The sequence below is a fragment of the Aethina tumida genome, chromosome 1 (genome assembly GCF_024364675.1).
Source record: "Aethina tumida isolate Nest 87 chromosome 1, icAetTumi1.1, whole genome shotgun sequence".
In the NCBI taxonomy this organism is placed as follows: Eukaryota; Metazoa; Arthropoda; class Insecta; order Coleoptera; family Nitidulidae; genus Aethina; species Aethina tumida.
The window spans coordinates 41,951,867-41,968,548 of NC_065435.1; the positions used below are offsets into that span (position 1 = coordinate 41,951,867).

Here is a 16,682-nt window from a genome sequence, read left to right on the forward strand (position 1 = left end):
TTTAAAATTGTATTAAGAAATATGTTACTCTGTGCCGAAATTAAAATATCAAAAAGATCAAAATTAACATGCCTTAAATAGAATTCTGTGTAATGTAAATAAAATTCAATTTAATGTATATATAATAATTTAATTTATTTTATGTGTCATTTCTAATTACAATTCAACGTACAAAGATTGATTTATAAAAATATTAGTTTGCTTGACCTTTGATTCTTACTTTTTCTTGCCAAAATGGCAATAAGTCCAAAGTAAAATTATTCAATAAGGTATTTAACCTCTGGTCATGTATGAAAGGATTTTTATTGATGGTACATGATTTTTATACGTTTATTTATTAAAATAAATGGATACAAATTGTCCAAACAATAAATTACTTAATCACAGAAAGTAATCAATACAATATCAGAATTATAAATAATTCGTATATACATTTTTAGACGTAGAAATCGTCATGTTAATATACTTTAAACAATAATAAAAAATGCTAACGCACTGAGCAAGTGCATTAGGGTAAATCTTAGCTTTTGCTGCATGCGTCTCAAATTTAAGAATTCAATTCAATATTTCACTATAAAATTGTATAAAAACACCAATCTTATAGATGTAGAAATACCTATAAACAATTAAGGAAACTGAAACCGTACAAGTGTTACTGTCGCAACGTGTTACTGAGAGAAAAACTCATCGCATTAAAATGGAGTCCATTCGCAAACAATATTACAATTTAATTTTTGTTAAAAGCTCTGAACTGTCTTTAAAATTAAAGCGTTAAAAATTCTAGTATCTCTTCGTCCTTCTTTTTCTTTTAGATGTTCTGGATCCCTGTCATCCATTGAATTCCAAGTTTGAAACAATATCGCGAACAGTTTGTAGTAAATTGGTGTCGTTACTGCTATTTTCGAGCAAAATGGAATGTAAATTTACCATGTAGGTGTCGATATTCTGCATTGTTGCTACTTCTTTAATTCCTAAAACATCAAATATTTGTGTTATTAACTTTATATAACTGTTGAAAATTTAATGCGAACCTGGTAACTTAACACCGCCAAATCCGTTAGTTAAGGTCGTCCGAAGATGTTCCAAATGTTGTTGCAATGCAGTATTGTTTTTAGACTGTTGGGATATATCAGTCTCCAATTTCAATATGGCACTTTTCATATTGTCAATGTGCTTTTGCAAAATGGCATTCTGATGTTCATAGTCAGTATTCACCTTTCTCAGCTGCCTCAATTCTGAATCCCTGGTCTTGTTGTGGTCCAGGAATTCTTCAGTGAAGATTGGTATGTCAAAATTGCCAAACTCCATATCCTGGGGCTCCTTTGTAATTACTGGGGTGGATGTGGTAGTTGTAATAACCTTCAACAAATATTTCAATCTTACAATTTTGAATATTGTTTTGATAAGATGGTTATACAACAGTGACAATCATCTCAAAGTAAGGGAAACATAATTGGAAATAATTTTTCTTTAATATTTAAATTATTGAAAGGAAGTAGATAACTTACAGAGTTCGAAAGAAGTTTCTGGTCATCCTTTGGGGCTGCAACTTCTTTATTCTTCCTGTCTTTTTGTTGCTCAACAAAATTCTTGTATGCATCTGTCTTCTTATATGCATCATACTCTTTAGTATACCTTTCCTTGTCCTGTTCTGCAGCATCCAAATACTGTTGCTTTTTCTCAGCAGGAAGGGTACCCCATTCACTTGCAAGCATCTTAGTTATTTCAGCAAAAGACAGGTTGGGATTTTCACTGCGAACAGCCTCCCTCCTTTCATTCAAAAACCTGACATATCCTACAAAATTGTGTTGATATAAAATTGAATGAGGAAGTTAGTTATATGTTACCTGTTAGAGGTTGTCTTGGGGCCGTAACATCCTTTGGTTTCTTTCTCTTCTTGGCTTTGGGTGGTTTCGGTTTTTGTGGGGTATTTGTGGGATAACCGTCTTCAGCCTTGTCAGTTATTAATTTTGACACAGCTTCCGACAAATCCGTATTGCTAGTTACTTCGGTTTCTGTTTCGATTTCCGGCTTCGGTTTATCTATTTCCATTGGATAGCATTCCATTTCTTCGCCTCTATTTGGTACGTTTATTTGATGTTCGGGATGACTGATGACAGCTTTACGTAAAAACGCGGTTTCTTACCTTTGCACGTTGAACAAGCAACACTTCAAAATTGCTTATTGAATAGCCGAACAGATTTTTCTATTAATAAAGGCATTGTTTACAAAATGCTGGCAGTACCATTCCAAGATTTCTATTACGGGAGTGCGACTTTGTTTCTATCGTCATGGAGGTGGCATTTCATCAAATAAATCAAGTAGCACATAGCAAACAATCCACGTAGGTTTCATTCCGCTTTTTATGGTAAGTTGCGTATAACGGCCGCGAGATGGCGCCAGTGTTGCAATCAGTTTAGCCAACCTTAACCTGATATATTTTGTAACAAAAAGCACTAGATTTAGTGCACCAAAAAGATAAAATTGTGTTATTGAAGGGTTGTCTTGTATTTTAGCGAATAAGTTGCGAATGTTTTGTAAGTATTTTAACTGTACAATTATACCGAGTGAAGTGCTTGTTGACTATTTCTAATAGTCATAAAATGCCATTTGATTAATGTTTAATATTTTATTGCAGAACTCTATGTTATAACATCTCTTCTTTGTGTATCGCTTTTTCCTCATTTTCGACCCTAATTTTCCGCAGTTTTATGTAAAATTCGGGAGTTTGGAATGACGGCCAAAAAACTGTATGTGAAACTATCAGGTAAGCTATTATTTTTGTTCTTCAATTGTTTCCTTTAGGTTAGAATCGCTTGTCGCTCTGTATTTTGGCAACTGATGTATGTTTATTTTAAATTTTGCATATGATTTAATCGCTGACAACCATTGATTTTTACTTAAATTTTATTTTTTATTCATTTCCAATTAATTGGATTCCATTAAACACTTTTCTGTGAATTGTCACAGTCAATTTTTTTAATAAAAACTTAACAATTGAACAGTGGCAAATCGATAATTGGGTAGTTTAGGTTTTTATGTGCCACATAAAGATTTAAACTTTATTATAAATGCTCTGTGATCTTGAATTATAACATATGTGACAATTTTTATTTATAAACAATCTTTTTCATTTCCCTACAGTGAGCTTTTCCTTTGTTTAAAAACGATAACATTAAATTTTGTGTTATTTTACACTTAATTATATATATTTCAAATGTTCATTACTTTATAAATATATATAATTTAGGTGTCTCATTAATAATGTTTCTATTTAAGCTTCTTAATGGCATAAAATTATGGCATTATTCACAAATAAACAGAAAATGATACATGTCTAATTAGAAATATTCAGTAGTCGTTCGCTTTAAATAAATATATAAGTTCTTTAATTCATTAATGCGGACCAATATTCTAGGAAATCTGAAATAAGTTCATAACAAGCGTGCTCATAATAATATTTATGTTATGAGCACCGAGATATTAGTTAATTTATTCAGGAATGCAACCGCGCGCATCTGCAACCACGTGGACGTCAAATGTTTATTTCTGGAGCAGGTTCGCGCGGGAAACAGGAACAGTTCGTGCAGGTTCTCCCTCCGCATTGCATAGCCCAAAAAACAACGTTGACATGTCCAATCAAAAAACCACGACAAAACACCTGAGGGAAAAAATCAGCTGTGCGCTCTCGTAAAGTTAACAGGAACGACGTGTAAATAAATAAACGCAATCAAGACGTGTTTCTCGAATCGGTTCGTCGACGTTCGACCGGAAACGTCGGCGGGGTTAAAGATCGACAACCCCAGATGCAGTTTTACGCACGGGGCGCGCGTTGCCCGATCAGATGAAGAAGATCCGGTAGACGCGTGGAGCCGGATGCAACGCGCCGCCCCGCTTGAGATAGGTCAGTCAACTTGAGCCGGGGTGCCGCTCTACCTGACGCCGGGGGTTGCCGGGATACGCACGGGTCGCGGGCGACACGTGCGCCATGCACCTACCGCCACCCCGTCTAAAATGTAGGTTAACCGATTCCATGCTCCCCCTCTGGGTTGGGGGGCGGCAGTGCGGGCCTCCGGTTAAAGACCAGCCCCGGACGCTAGCCGATTTTCCCTTCGGGAACGTTGCGATTCGAGTTTTTCTTTTGACGGGATCATACTGAGGGGGGTGGGGTGCGTGAATATGTTGCCGGGAATGCGATTAGGGGATTATCATTGGTGAAATGCTTGTTATTGAGATGATGGGCTGGAATACCTGATTGAGACTTTGTTAATTTTGCGTTTATGGTTTTCTGTGAAATTTAATAACCGCAGACTGGATATATTTCCCAGAAGAAATAAAATTATATATTATAATTGATTCCCGAAAATAAAAGCTTCCTAATAAAGATTTTTAAATGTTTTGGTAAATTTTATTTTAGTCAAATATTAAATAAATTTATGTATATAATAATTTTATTATTGTTCATAATCAAAAAAACAACTAAATTTTAATTTTTCTTATTAGACTTTTGGTTTTTGTAGATTATTTAGGTTAAATACTATATAAATATTCTGAAATATTTTAAATTCTTTGTTCCTAAAATTGTTGTGACCTTAGAAAATATAAACACACATTGAGATTTATATAAATTTTTTAAAATCATGGTACATTCTTAAAGTCAGTCAGTTTTCCGATTGAAGTGATGATGATGCTTTCAGGTTTCCGGAGTCTTAAGTTAAATACGACTTAGTCAATTTTTAAATTTTTAACGTACGTTTTTGTGATATTTTCTGCAGTATGAATCTTGTAAAAAATATTGTATTTTAAGTATTTTTATGTTCATTTATATTGTGGCTTTTGACTAGAAATGTTTTCCCACAAAAGTGTAGTTAATTTCCACTTCCAAAAAGTTTTTCATTAAAAATTTCTAAAAAAAATCGATAAATTTTGTATTTTGCTGATTGTGTTAAACAATTTTTGACTAATAAATATCATATAAAATAATCTCTTTTTGATTATTTTTATAATTTTGAGTTTACATTCATAAGAATTATTTATTAATTTTAATAATTAATAGAATAATTTTAAGATATTATTAATTATTACAATTGTAATAAATCTGGTTTTGGTATTTTTATGTTCTTTTTATGGATTTCAAGCAAAAATCTGGCTCCAAAAAGTAAACGCTACTCATAAAAAGTTATTTTTGTATTTTGTCAGTGTGAATCTTATAAGAAATATTTTGTAGATTTTCTATATTTATCATATAGAAAATCTCTTTTTGGTTATTTCTTTAATATATTATTAATAATATTAATAATTAATGATTTATTGATTAAATAATAATTTAATTCCTTGATGATAAAAAGGTTGTGATAATTTTTAATTTTCTCATATATTTTTTTTAATTTTCTTAATTTTAGTTGTAAAAATTATATGGCATAAAAAATTAAATTTTAATGATTTTTATGTTCATTTTTAATGGTTATGACCTTGAAAATATTCAATTTTCAATTAGTATTTGAAATTTTATATTCATTACACACGAAATTATCAAATTTTTCAAATTTTCTCGAAAAGTTTCAAGTTATGAATTTAATTTCAAAATTTTAGATTTGATAATTTTAGTTTTAAAAGGAAAATATAATTTTAATCCTTAATTGTTAATTTGATTTTATAAGAAATATTTGGTCGATTTTCTAGATTTTTCATATAAAAAATCTCTTTTTGATTGTTTTTACAAATTTGACTTTATATTGATAAGAACTATTTATTAATTTTAATAATTAATAATATATTGACTAAATAAAAATTATATTCAATTACTTGATGATCAAAATGTTATGATAACAGAAATTTTTAAATTTTCTTAATTTTAGTTATAAAAATTATATGGCGTAAAAAAATTATATTATAATAGTTAAAAACTGGCATACTATTAATTTTCTTACAAAATTTCAGATTTTCATGTTCATTTTTGATGATTTATGACCTTGAAAATATTCAGTTTTCAATTAGCATTTGAAATTTTATATTTATTACAAATTTTTACAATTTTTAATTTGATAATCTTATTTTTAAGACGAAAATATAATTTTAATCCTTAATTTTCAACTTATTTTGATTTTTTGCGTTTTTCCAATATCATAATTTGTATCAAAGTACAATTCCATATGTGACTGTGACAAATTTTTAATTACAGAACGAATTTTCGCCAATTTTGCATTTGACTTAAATATTTCCACAATAACTTGATTTTTTATTCTTTATCTTTTTAGTTTTTTTAACTAACTTTCTAGTAACTAACTTTTCATTTATTCTTTAGCTCATCTCAGATGACAAATTTTATAGTTGTACAAATTCATCATGCCTCCAAGTCCTCATAAAATTTATTCGTCACGGGAGAATTATAAATTAAACTGTCGAGTTTTTCGTAGTCCCCGTGAAATATAGCAAAACGGTGTGTTTACCTGTGGGGCCTCTCCACAACACGTCCCGTACGTGCACGGATTTGCGCGTTCGCGTCTATTCCATTTTCAAAAAACTCCATAATACAACACCGTTCAATAACTTTTATAGTATTCATGGAAATCTGCATAATTGATATTTAAAATTTGCAATTCCGTGTTATTCCGGAAAAGCTACGTACGTGTTCATCCCTCGATGTTTACTTTCATCAAAATTCGAACGCGTAATTCTAGGATTTGTGTAGCGGATAACGGATAACAAAGTACAAAGCCCGTTTTGAATTCACACAATAAAACAACTAATAAATCCTAATAAATAACATTACGGTTGTCTTTGCTTGCTTAGACTAGCGTACAAACCCTAATTTTCCACGGGAAAGCCGCGGTAAATTGGGGGAAAGTGGATGCAAATGCCGTGGCTATTAATTATGAAATTAACAACGGAATCTACATAGGTTCCTAATCCACACATTAGCAATTCTGAACACTTGTTCAACAAGTATAATCTCATTTCTCTATATGTAAAAAAAAATAATAAAAATTTATAACCGTCCTTAATGTTTGCCATTGGATATTGTGCTCCTGTTTTAAGTTTAAAGTTTGTGTTAAATTACCTTATATATTGTTTACTTGTACACTAAAAATAAGTTTTATCAAATGTGGTTGGAAATTGAAGTAAAAAATTACGGTATTAACTCTTATTTTTATAACTCAATATCTTACTATCTATTCAAAACAAATGTAAATTTGTAAATTGTTATATAGAAAATTGTAATCTCAACATTAAATTATAAAATCATTTTTCCATAACTTGCCATGGAAAAAAATGTGATTTTTTAAAAGTAAGTGATTTAAAATATAAAATTTTATTTTTAATATTTTAAACAGGATTAGGAAACTCTTAACAAATTTCCAATCAATTACTTTGATTTTTTGCAATTCTGCCTAGAAAATCATTAAAGGACATATATATCTGGCAATTTTCCAAGCTTCAAATTATATTTGAAGCTAAATGTCTTGTTTCCTTTGAACGTACACTTATAGAAATCAAAGCAATTTCATCGTTTTCCACTATTTCAGTATATTGACTTTTTGAAAGCAATTGGATGTGCTCTTAGTTTTAACGTCCAAATTTTTGTTAAATGAACAATATACTTTAATGTGTAGCTCGTTTTCTTCAAGTTTTTTTTTCAGAATTCTTCATTATATTGGCATTTAACATTGTAAATTGAAGAAGTTTTATATTGTTTTTAAATTAAATTAATTAAATGTTTTTCTTATTTTAAATTTTATTACACAGACAAAAACTTAAAAATATTCATAATTTAATAACATAAGTTTTGAATTTAAAATCATTAAAAGAGATGCATTTTTAAGCTTCAAGTTATACTCGAGTTTAAATATTTTCATTTGTTCGAATATATTGATTGAAAATCGACTTTTCTAAAAAGCAATTAGATATGGCCTTAGTTCTAACATCCATAATTTAATGATTATCTAATGAACAAACTTTCATGTGTAACTAGTTTTTTCGTTTTCTTGAAATTTTTTAAGAGATTTTTTCAAAATTCTTCATTATAATGACAGTTAGCATTTTATATTTAACAAGTTTTTTATTGATTCTTTATGAAATGTTTTTTTAAATTTAAATTTTATTACACAGACAAAAACTTTAAAAAAGAGACGAATTTTGAAGTTTCAAATTATACTTGAATTTAAATGTCAGAAAGCAGAAATCAAAGCAGTTTTAGCAGTTTCTTAAGATTTTTTCAAAATTCTTTATAGTAATGGCATTTAACATTTCATATTTAACAAGATTTTTTATTTTTTTTTATGAAATGATTATCCTATCTTCAATTTTTTTATAAATAAATATTATAAAGTAAAAACTTTATATAATTTTATAACATAAATTTTGAATTTAAAATCATTAAAGGAGACGTATTTTTGTCAATTTGATAAACTACAAATCATATTTGAAATTAAATGTCTTCACATGTTTCGTTCGAACATTCATATATAAAAGTCATAGTAATTTTATCTTCTTCCTTTCAGAATTTTAATTGAAAACCAAATTTTTTAAAGCAGGTAGATGTCTTCTTAATTTTAACATCCATACTCTGATTATCTTATAATCAAATAATGTACTTTAATGTGTAGTTAGTTTCTTTTATTTTCTTCAAAATTCTTCATTTGATAAATGCTTCACAGAAAAATACTTAAATATAGTGTTTTAGTAAAAAATTACTTTAATGACATAATAACATGAATTCTGGGTTTTAAGATAAAAATATATTTATCATTTTTATTTTAAAAAAACAGAGTAATATAAATAACTCAATACAACGAAAATAAAACAATAATTGATAAAGTTACAAAGGAAACCTTAAATAAAAAAATGAAGTGGTTATAACAAATAAAAGTTAAAGGTTACAAGTCTTCTATCGAGAGAACCCTTCGAATTACAGAGAATTTATCTTATCTGCCCCAGAACGGAGACCAACAAAAAACGAGATTCAAACAATTTCCACGAACAATTCACCAGACTTAATAGGGCGGTTTTTGTGCCATTGTTTTCTCTTTCCCCCCTATTGATCAAAGTCCCATAATGGCTCTATTTACAGCTTGATTTCGACATCTTCATCTTGAGGATTTTAAGAACTATTTATTAGAAAAAAAGTGGTTAATTGTTATCCAATAAATCGTGTGCCAAATTAATTATTCGAAATTAATTTCGCGAGTCGCATCGCATCGCAATTATTCTCACGTCCGGAAAACAATAACTGGAATTCCGGGGAAGGCTCGTCGCCAGCTTCCGGCTAAAACTTCTCTCATCAATGAAACATGCGTGACGGCACTGCCGGCTCTTCTTTGAACAATTAGACAATCGCGAGTTTTCCGCTTAAAACATTCGCCCAGGCCGAAGCCGAGTTTCCCGGAAAGCGGGATTCAAACGATTTCCACGAACAATTCCTCGTTACGCCGGAGATTTAATAGAGCCGTTCCGGGTGCCTATTGTCCCGCCGTTTTCCATTGATCGCAGCGAAATTATGGGAAACTCGTATCGGATACCTCGTAAATCGAAAAATGCCGTTATTGTGATCACGGCCGGTTTCTGGCTCTTCCTGCTAGCGCCATTGTGGTTTTGTTGTTTACATGTTCGATGCACTTTCGCATTGAGGCGAACGCGGATTGCAGCGAAAAAAATCCAAAACGTTTTAATCCCCTTCCGGCATTAATGTTGCATCCGCCATGCCTAATAGATGCATTCAACTGATCATTTTTGGATAAAATATTCCTTTGTGATTGGCGGTGTTGTTGAATAATTAACCGAATCGATATATTCGTGTTTCCGATGCGATTGAAATTTAACTGAATTCGGCTGCATGTAATTTAATATAACGTCTACGATACAGCGATACACCTAATTATTAATTAAAAAATAATCGATTCGTACTTATTAACTGTGAACTTTCACTGCCGTTGGAGAACAACCACAATCCCGGCACTGCTATTTCATAAAGCTGATTGCGTCTTTTCTAATTTGGTAGCAAGGACGCGCTGTGCCTATTTTCAGAAAATATGAATCGGGTCGAAATGTTAAACGCTCTATAAAGAATCAATGGAACCCACCATTGAAAGGCCACTGCCTGTGTTAACGCAGATGAACCATTTATAATGTCAGTGTTTTATAACGTTTTGGTCGTAAAAGGGGGGACAAAGAATAAAACGATTGTTTTGTGATGTTAATTGATGAAATTTGGGGAAGATCGAAATCAGGACGGACTTTAAAATTAAAATTGCGCCAGCCTACAGCAAAAATATGTAGAAACTTTTACATTTTTTTACGAGATGTGCGTGTCCAACACGAATATTTTTAATTTAAAAATATGTTGAATTTTTGAACAATTGGAACATTTTTAAGAAAATATTTCTTTATAAATATAGGTCTTGGTAATTTTTGACTATGTAAAATTGAAAAAACAACATTTTTATGTTGTTTTAGTAGACTAAAAAAAAGATTTCCTAGAGAAAAATTAATTTTAAATTTGAAAAAAATGCTGATTTTCAATTTATTTAAATTTTTTGATTTTTATTGCTCGTTTAGGGAAAAATTTATTTAAAACTTAAAAAATACTGATTTTTGAAATTTATTGATTCACCCTTTTTTATTTTTTTCCAAATTTATAAATATTTTAACAATAACAATATTTTCAAATATTTATATTATAAAAACTTAATTTCTTTTATTTTTGATCGATTTTCTGAGAAAAAAATAGGTTGTCAGCATAGGTCAGATTTTTATTTATTTATTTATTTATTTGAAAATATTCTATTTTCTATATAGGCATAAAGCAGTAGCAGTAAAATATACAAAAAGTTGGAAATATACAAAAAACAAACTCAAATTGTAATTTAATGTATGTTTAAGAAAATTGTTTGTGTTAACATAATTAATTAAAATCTTTCCAAATAATGTAATTAAAATTTTCAAAAAAGTTGAATATTTCTAGACAATAAATTGAAATAAACTGTAATTTTAAAATTATCTTAAATTTGTTAAATTTTTAGGAAAATATTTTTTATTTAGAATAATATTTAAAATCTTTCCAAATAATGTATTTAAAATGTTGAAACAGTTATAAATATTTCTAAAATTAAACACAAATAAATTTAAGTTAGTTAGTTTTATGTATTTAATTCTTATATTTCATCCAGTTGAACTGTGTAAAGAGCTTCAACTTGAAGTTTTAAATTTAGACTCTATAAAATTTTGATATTCTCTTTTTTATCAGTCAAATGTTGGTAAATTAGTGTAGTGATCATTATTATAACAATTTTTTAAAGTAATCAATAATAATCTATATAAAGTATCAAAGTTAAAACTTATAAAACTTTGATATTCTCTTTTTTTATCAATCAAGTGTTGATGAAGTAGTGTATTATTATTGTAATAATTTTTTTAAATGTTAAATATATTAATTCGTTTACTTAACTTAAATTTTTAAAATAATATTGATTTACAATTGTTGTTTTAAAAAATGTTACATATATTTTTCAGGTGAACTTTAATTTTGGATGGAATTTTCGATAATTAAATCAGTGTTTTTTAATTTAACATTACTACTCTGTATTAAAACTTTTTTAATTACTGTGATGAGGTAAATTAAATTTGTAAAATTTTTATATTGAATTTTGTTAATGACGTGATCCTCCATGTTTTCAAGACAGGCAAGACCACCAATTCATCAAAAGTTTGGATTTGTGTTTGTGATTGGTTTCATGTTGAAACACATTTATTAAGAACATTATATTTCCAATATATGTAAGCAAATTATCGTTTACTATATCCCTATCCATAAATCAGTCTAAAGAATTGAATCACCATTATTTTTCATTATGGATATAACAAACTTTTTGTGTAATTTTTCCCCGTAAGATATTTAAAATAAACCTAACCATCATTGTTTTATAAATTTAATTTCTGTTCGTCATTAAAAAATACTCGCCCCACTGTTCTATGGTCCAGTGAATGTGATCTTAAGTAAGTAAAAATTAGACTTTTACATTGTCTCCATCGTCTCATAGTCCTTGAACTAATTCCAGCAAGTCCCACTTCCTCCAAGTTGGCTTTAATTTCAGTTGACGATAAGATTGAGTTGTTTTTTGACATTCGAGTTATCCAGTTCTCAATCTTCTTTTTGGAAGACAATTTTTTTCGTAGCTACCATTTGGCCAGATTCTGTAAATTTTTAATAGTACGGAAAACGATTGACTTATTTAGCCGTAAACTCTTAACTGGCACTTCGATCAATGATTAAATAATCATAATAAACAAAATACCGCTAGTAAATAAGCGAGAATAATTCCCAGTGAGCAATAAAAGGTCATAAAGTAAAAAATTCCTATAATTTTGACCTTTAAAAAATAAGAAGTAGGCAATTTTTTAAAGAATATTATTAAATTGCATAGTAAACTCAACTATAACAAAAAAAACTAATAATCCAATACGAGTAGTATTTTAATAATTTTAATAATTATGGCTACTATCGTATATGATACATATCAATATAATTTTCGTGTTAAGAAAATATCTATATTCCAAAAGTTGGAAATTGTAAGACGATATTACTAATTTTAGACCCAGTTACATCAAAAATTGTTATCAGTGTTTTTCGATGGAAAATTAATGAAAGTGTGCATTAAATCTAATCAGTTTCGTTTTAGTTGTTTGTGCACTCGTTGTTATCAAGGAGATCGAACCAACATCCGCTTAAATATATTAATTTTTACAACAAAAAGTCACATTTTCGCCTCCGTGGCCGATGGCAAATTTTGCGTCACCGCCTCCTGACGAGAACAAGGAACCGAAACAACAATCCACCCGGGAAACATTCCTAACTCACGCCAACCGCCGCCCGAATTTATGAAAACACTCATAATCATGGTCGGCGGACGAATCTGCTGCTCGGATGACGCGTGCCGTACGTTTCACCTGGCATCGTTACAAAGCCTGGATCGCTTTTCCACGTAGCCGATGATAGGTGTTACGTTCGCGTTACGTGCACACACACGGGTATTTTGTATAAATCCGGATTCGCACGCCGGCCGGCCGACGAGCCCCTTTGATCTGACGTGATTTTCGGTTGGGTTTATTGTTGGAACATTATTCCACCCACACGTCTCTTTTGGTTTGTTTTGAGATTATGAGAGATGAGTGTTGACTCTTCTTTAGCAAACCGTTTTCGTAACGTTTTCATCGGTTTAATTTTGGGATCAAAATATTTTTTCATCGTTTCATAACTACAAGGTGGTTTCTATAAAATGAGCCGGATTTCGGTCGATGATGAGTTTAAGCTAATTTACACCTCATACAAAAAATTCATAACGGTCCTGTCGCCTGACCGTGTGTTATGGTTAAATGTGCCTATTTATTTATATTTATTTTTGTTTTTTACAGCTCTTTAATTTACAATTGTTAATATTCAAAATGTTAAAAATAAAATAAACGAATAGTCAGTTTCCTATTTTTTAATCCATTTTAAATTCAGCTTCAAAAAGTTCTGTTTTTACACATTTTTCATTTTAAAAATGATTTTTTTATAATAATGTTAACTGTACCCGCCACATATTAAATTTACTGACATTTGCATACTTGACAAAGAAAAAAAAGCAATTTATAAACAAATAATAAATACAAACATTTTGTTTTTCCAACGAAATTAAAACGCAACAACACAATAATGCAATCAGATAATTTTAATTTTTTTGTGAACATATTTAAAAAATTATTTATTAAATATTGCTCAGTTAAAACATTTAATATAAACTGTTTATTTACATGAATGGATATAATTTTTGTTAAAACTAACAAAATTTTTAGTTATTATTATGATGAATAAAATAATCAAAAAGAATATTAAACATAATACTTCATATTACATATAATTATTTTTAATAATTATTAAATTACATTTTTATTTACATGAATGGATATATTTTTTTTAACTAGCATTTCCAATTTTTATTTTAAATTGTTTGTCTATTCCAGAGAAGTTCATACATATACAAAAACATTATGTATAAAATAATCAAATAGAATGGTAAATATAATATTTTATATTACATATAATAATTTAATAATTGATTAATTATCTATAAAATTATTAATTTTCATACATTCAAATCTGGTATAAGATAAAGAATATTTTAAGCATTGATGTATGTAAATAAAAAAAATCAATTTTATCTGTTTTTTACGTGAATGGATATAACTGTTTACAAGATTTTTTGTATATTTTCAGTTATTTTAAATTGTTTGCCTATTTCAGAAAGTTCATCTTTGTATCATTAATAAAATAATCAAAAAGAATGATAAATATAATACCTCTAATACATATAATTATTTTCAATAATTCATGAATTATCTATAAAATTATTAATTTACATACATTTAAACTGATATAAGATAAAGAATATTTTAAATAATTTAATTTCTTTATTTACATGAATGGATTTTTTTTAAAACTAACAAGTTTATTTGTATATTTTCAGTTTTTATTTTAATTTATTTCACAAAAGTTCATCTACAAAAACATTATGAATAAAATAATCAAATAGAATGTAAATTTAATACTTTCTATTACATATAATTATTTAATAATTGATAATTATCTAAATAAAAGTCAAAAATTCAATTTTATCTGTTTATTTGCATTAATGGATATATATTTTTTTAAACTAACACAACAAGTTTTTATTTTAAATTTTTTGTCTATTTCAGAAAGATTCATCTACAAAAACATTATGAATAAAATAATCAAATAATACTTTCTATTGCATATAATTGTTTTAATAATTGATTAATTGTCTATAAAATTATTAATTTTCATATATTCAAACCTGGTATAAGATAAAAAATATTTTAAATAATGTTATATGTAAGTCAAAAAATTCAATTTAATATCTTTATTTACATGAATGGATATAATTTTTTGTTTAAACTAACATTTTCAGTTTTAATTTTAAATTGTTTGCCTATTTCAGAAAAATTCACCTACAAAAACATTATGAATAAAATAATCAAATAGAATGGTAAATATAATTACATATAATTATAAAATAAGTGATTAATTTTCAGATATTCAATGTGTAAGATAAAGAATATATATATTCTATTTTATTTTTTTTATGTCTAAGGTTTATTATACGAATTTCGAGAGAATACCAAAATTCTTGATGTACTAATAAAGCCATAATATCACAATAATTATCAAAATAATTGTCAGTATAAGACAGTATAAGAAGGCTTTAAATACACCCTAATATTAAAAGTATGTTGAATTTTGAAACTAACATTTGTTAAATTTTTAAATTTTTCTTTATAAGATATCCAAAAAGTAATAGTTCAGAGTATCCAGAAAATAAACTCAAATAAACAGTAATTTTAAAGCAATATTATTTATGTTATACATTTTTTATGACAATCATTTCTTGAATATTTAGGAAAATTAATTAAACTCTTTTCAAGTAGTGTATTTAAAACTTTCTGTGAATTCAATTGAATCATTCTCCATTGTCTACCAGTTTTAAATATAATTATTAGTGATTATTATCTACGATAAATTTCAATGCAATGATTTCATGATAAATTTCAAGGTATAGCGATTTGTCAGTTCAAAAATATTCTTCAGGGAGACTAATATTCTCCACTATTTCTCTATTATTTCCCCCAGACAATCTCGACGTTAATGAGATGAAATTTTAATTGAAGCACGAGCGTTTTCGGCGAAAATTACACCACATCAAATGTGGCTGCTCCATCCAAAAAAAATTGCCACGTTCCCGCTCCTTTTCCAATTAAAGTTAGAATCCGCCGAATGATTTAAGCACGTTAATAATCCCGAGAAGGGAAACAGTTACATAATTCAGTCGATAGTTATGTGACACGTGGAATGTTAGTTGAGGGTCATTAAAATTAACGTCTTTTCCGGGAAAAAGTTTCGCATAGTGTCAGCGGGAACCGAATATGGGCCACGAGTTTACAGGACGACAGATCCTGGAACGTCGCACAGTGCACACACCGTTCTCAACGGTGGGCACAGTAAGAACTAAATTACGTTATTAACGTCATAAAATAATCATAAAAATTTTTCCATCGTTGTTCTACAAACGAATTCATGATATGAGAGATAAATTCCAAATCATTAATCTCATTCGAAATTAAACCATTGATTATGTAAAATATTCGACAATGACTATAAATAATAGTTACATGGAGAAATGTTTAGACTAAGTAAGTAGAACTTCCCATTTAACATTGTGAAGTTTATTTTGAACTTCAAGTGGTCGTTTGGCATCTTAAGTGTATGCAAAATTTCAGTCACAGACATCAATATTTTCTTGAGTTAAGATTTCTTTTAAATACTGTTCCACCATGTATACCAGCTTCAATTAATCATCCAAACTGGTGAGAATTGTCTGTAATCAATAAAAACCTCATTTGTGTTGCGTGTAAGGAGTAAATTGGAAATTGTCAAAGGACTAATTTGGTTATCCCCGTTTAATTTATGTCTTGTCCAACTTTCTGATGAAATTCATTGCATGAAGTCTCTTTCTAATGGTTAATTCATCGCAATTTAATGATTGGCATGATTTCAGATATGTTGCACGAGATATTTGCTTAATTTCTTTGTGGGTACAGGTTTAAGGATGACCGTGACGTTGTTCATTTTC

The 16,682-nt window shown here is 28.5% G+C and overlaps 2 protein-coding genes across 7 annotated transcripts in view; one reads left to right on the plus strand and one right to left on the minus strand.

Annotated features, from left to right (window-relative positions):
• Positions 1–316: 316 nt before the first annotated feature.
• LOC109594346 (high mobility group protein 20A-like) lies at positions 317–2,297 on the minus strand. The gene is made up of 4 exons (XM_020009562.2): positions 1,848–2,297; positions 1,509–1,795; positions 1,032–1,359; positions 317–971 (listed from the first exon to the last, which is right to left on the minus strand). Exons 1-4 carry the CDS (start codon positions 2,065–2,067, stop codon positions 829–831), a joined length of 978 nt encoding a protein of 325 aa, XP_019865121.1. The 5' UTR covers positions 2,068–2,297; the 3' UTR covers positions 317–828.
• A 174-nt stretch (positions 2,298–2,471) lies between these two features.
• LOC109594334 (cAMP-regulated phosphoprotein 21) overlaps positions 2,472–16,682 on the plus strand; it is a 54,158-nt gene continuing 39,947 nt past the window's right edge. For all 6 annotated transcript variants that reach the window (XR_007548160.1, XM_049967811.1, XM_049967833.1 and 3 more), the window contains exons 1-2: positions 2,472–2,537; positions 2,639–2,767. The gene's annotated coding sequence lies outside the window, so the exon portion shown is untranslated. The remainder of the gene's footprint in view (positions 2,538–2,638; positions 2,768–16,682) is intronic.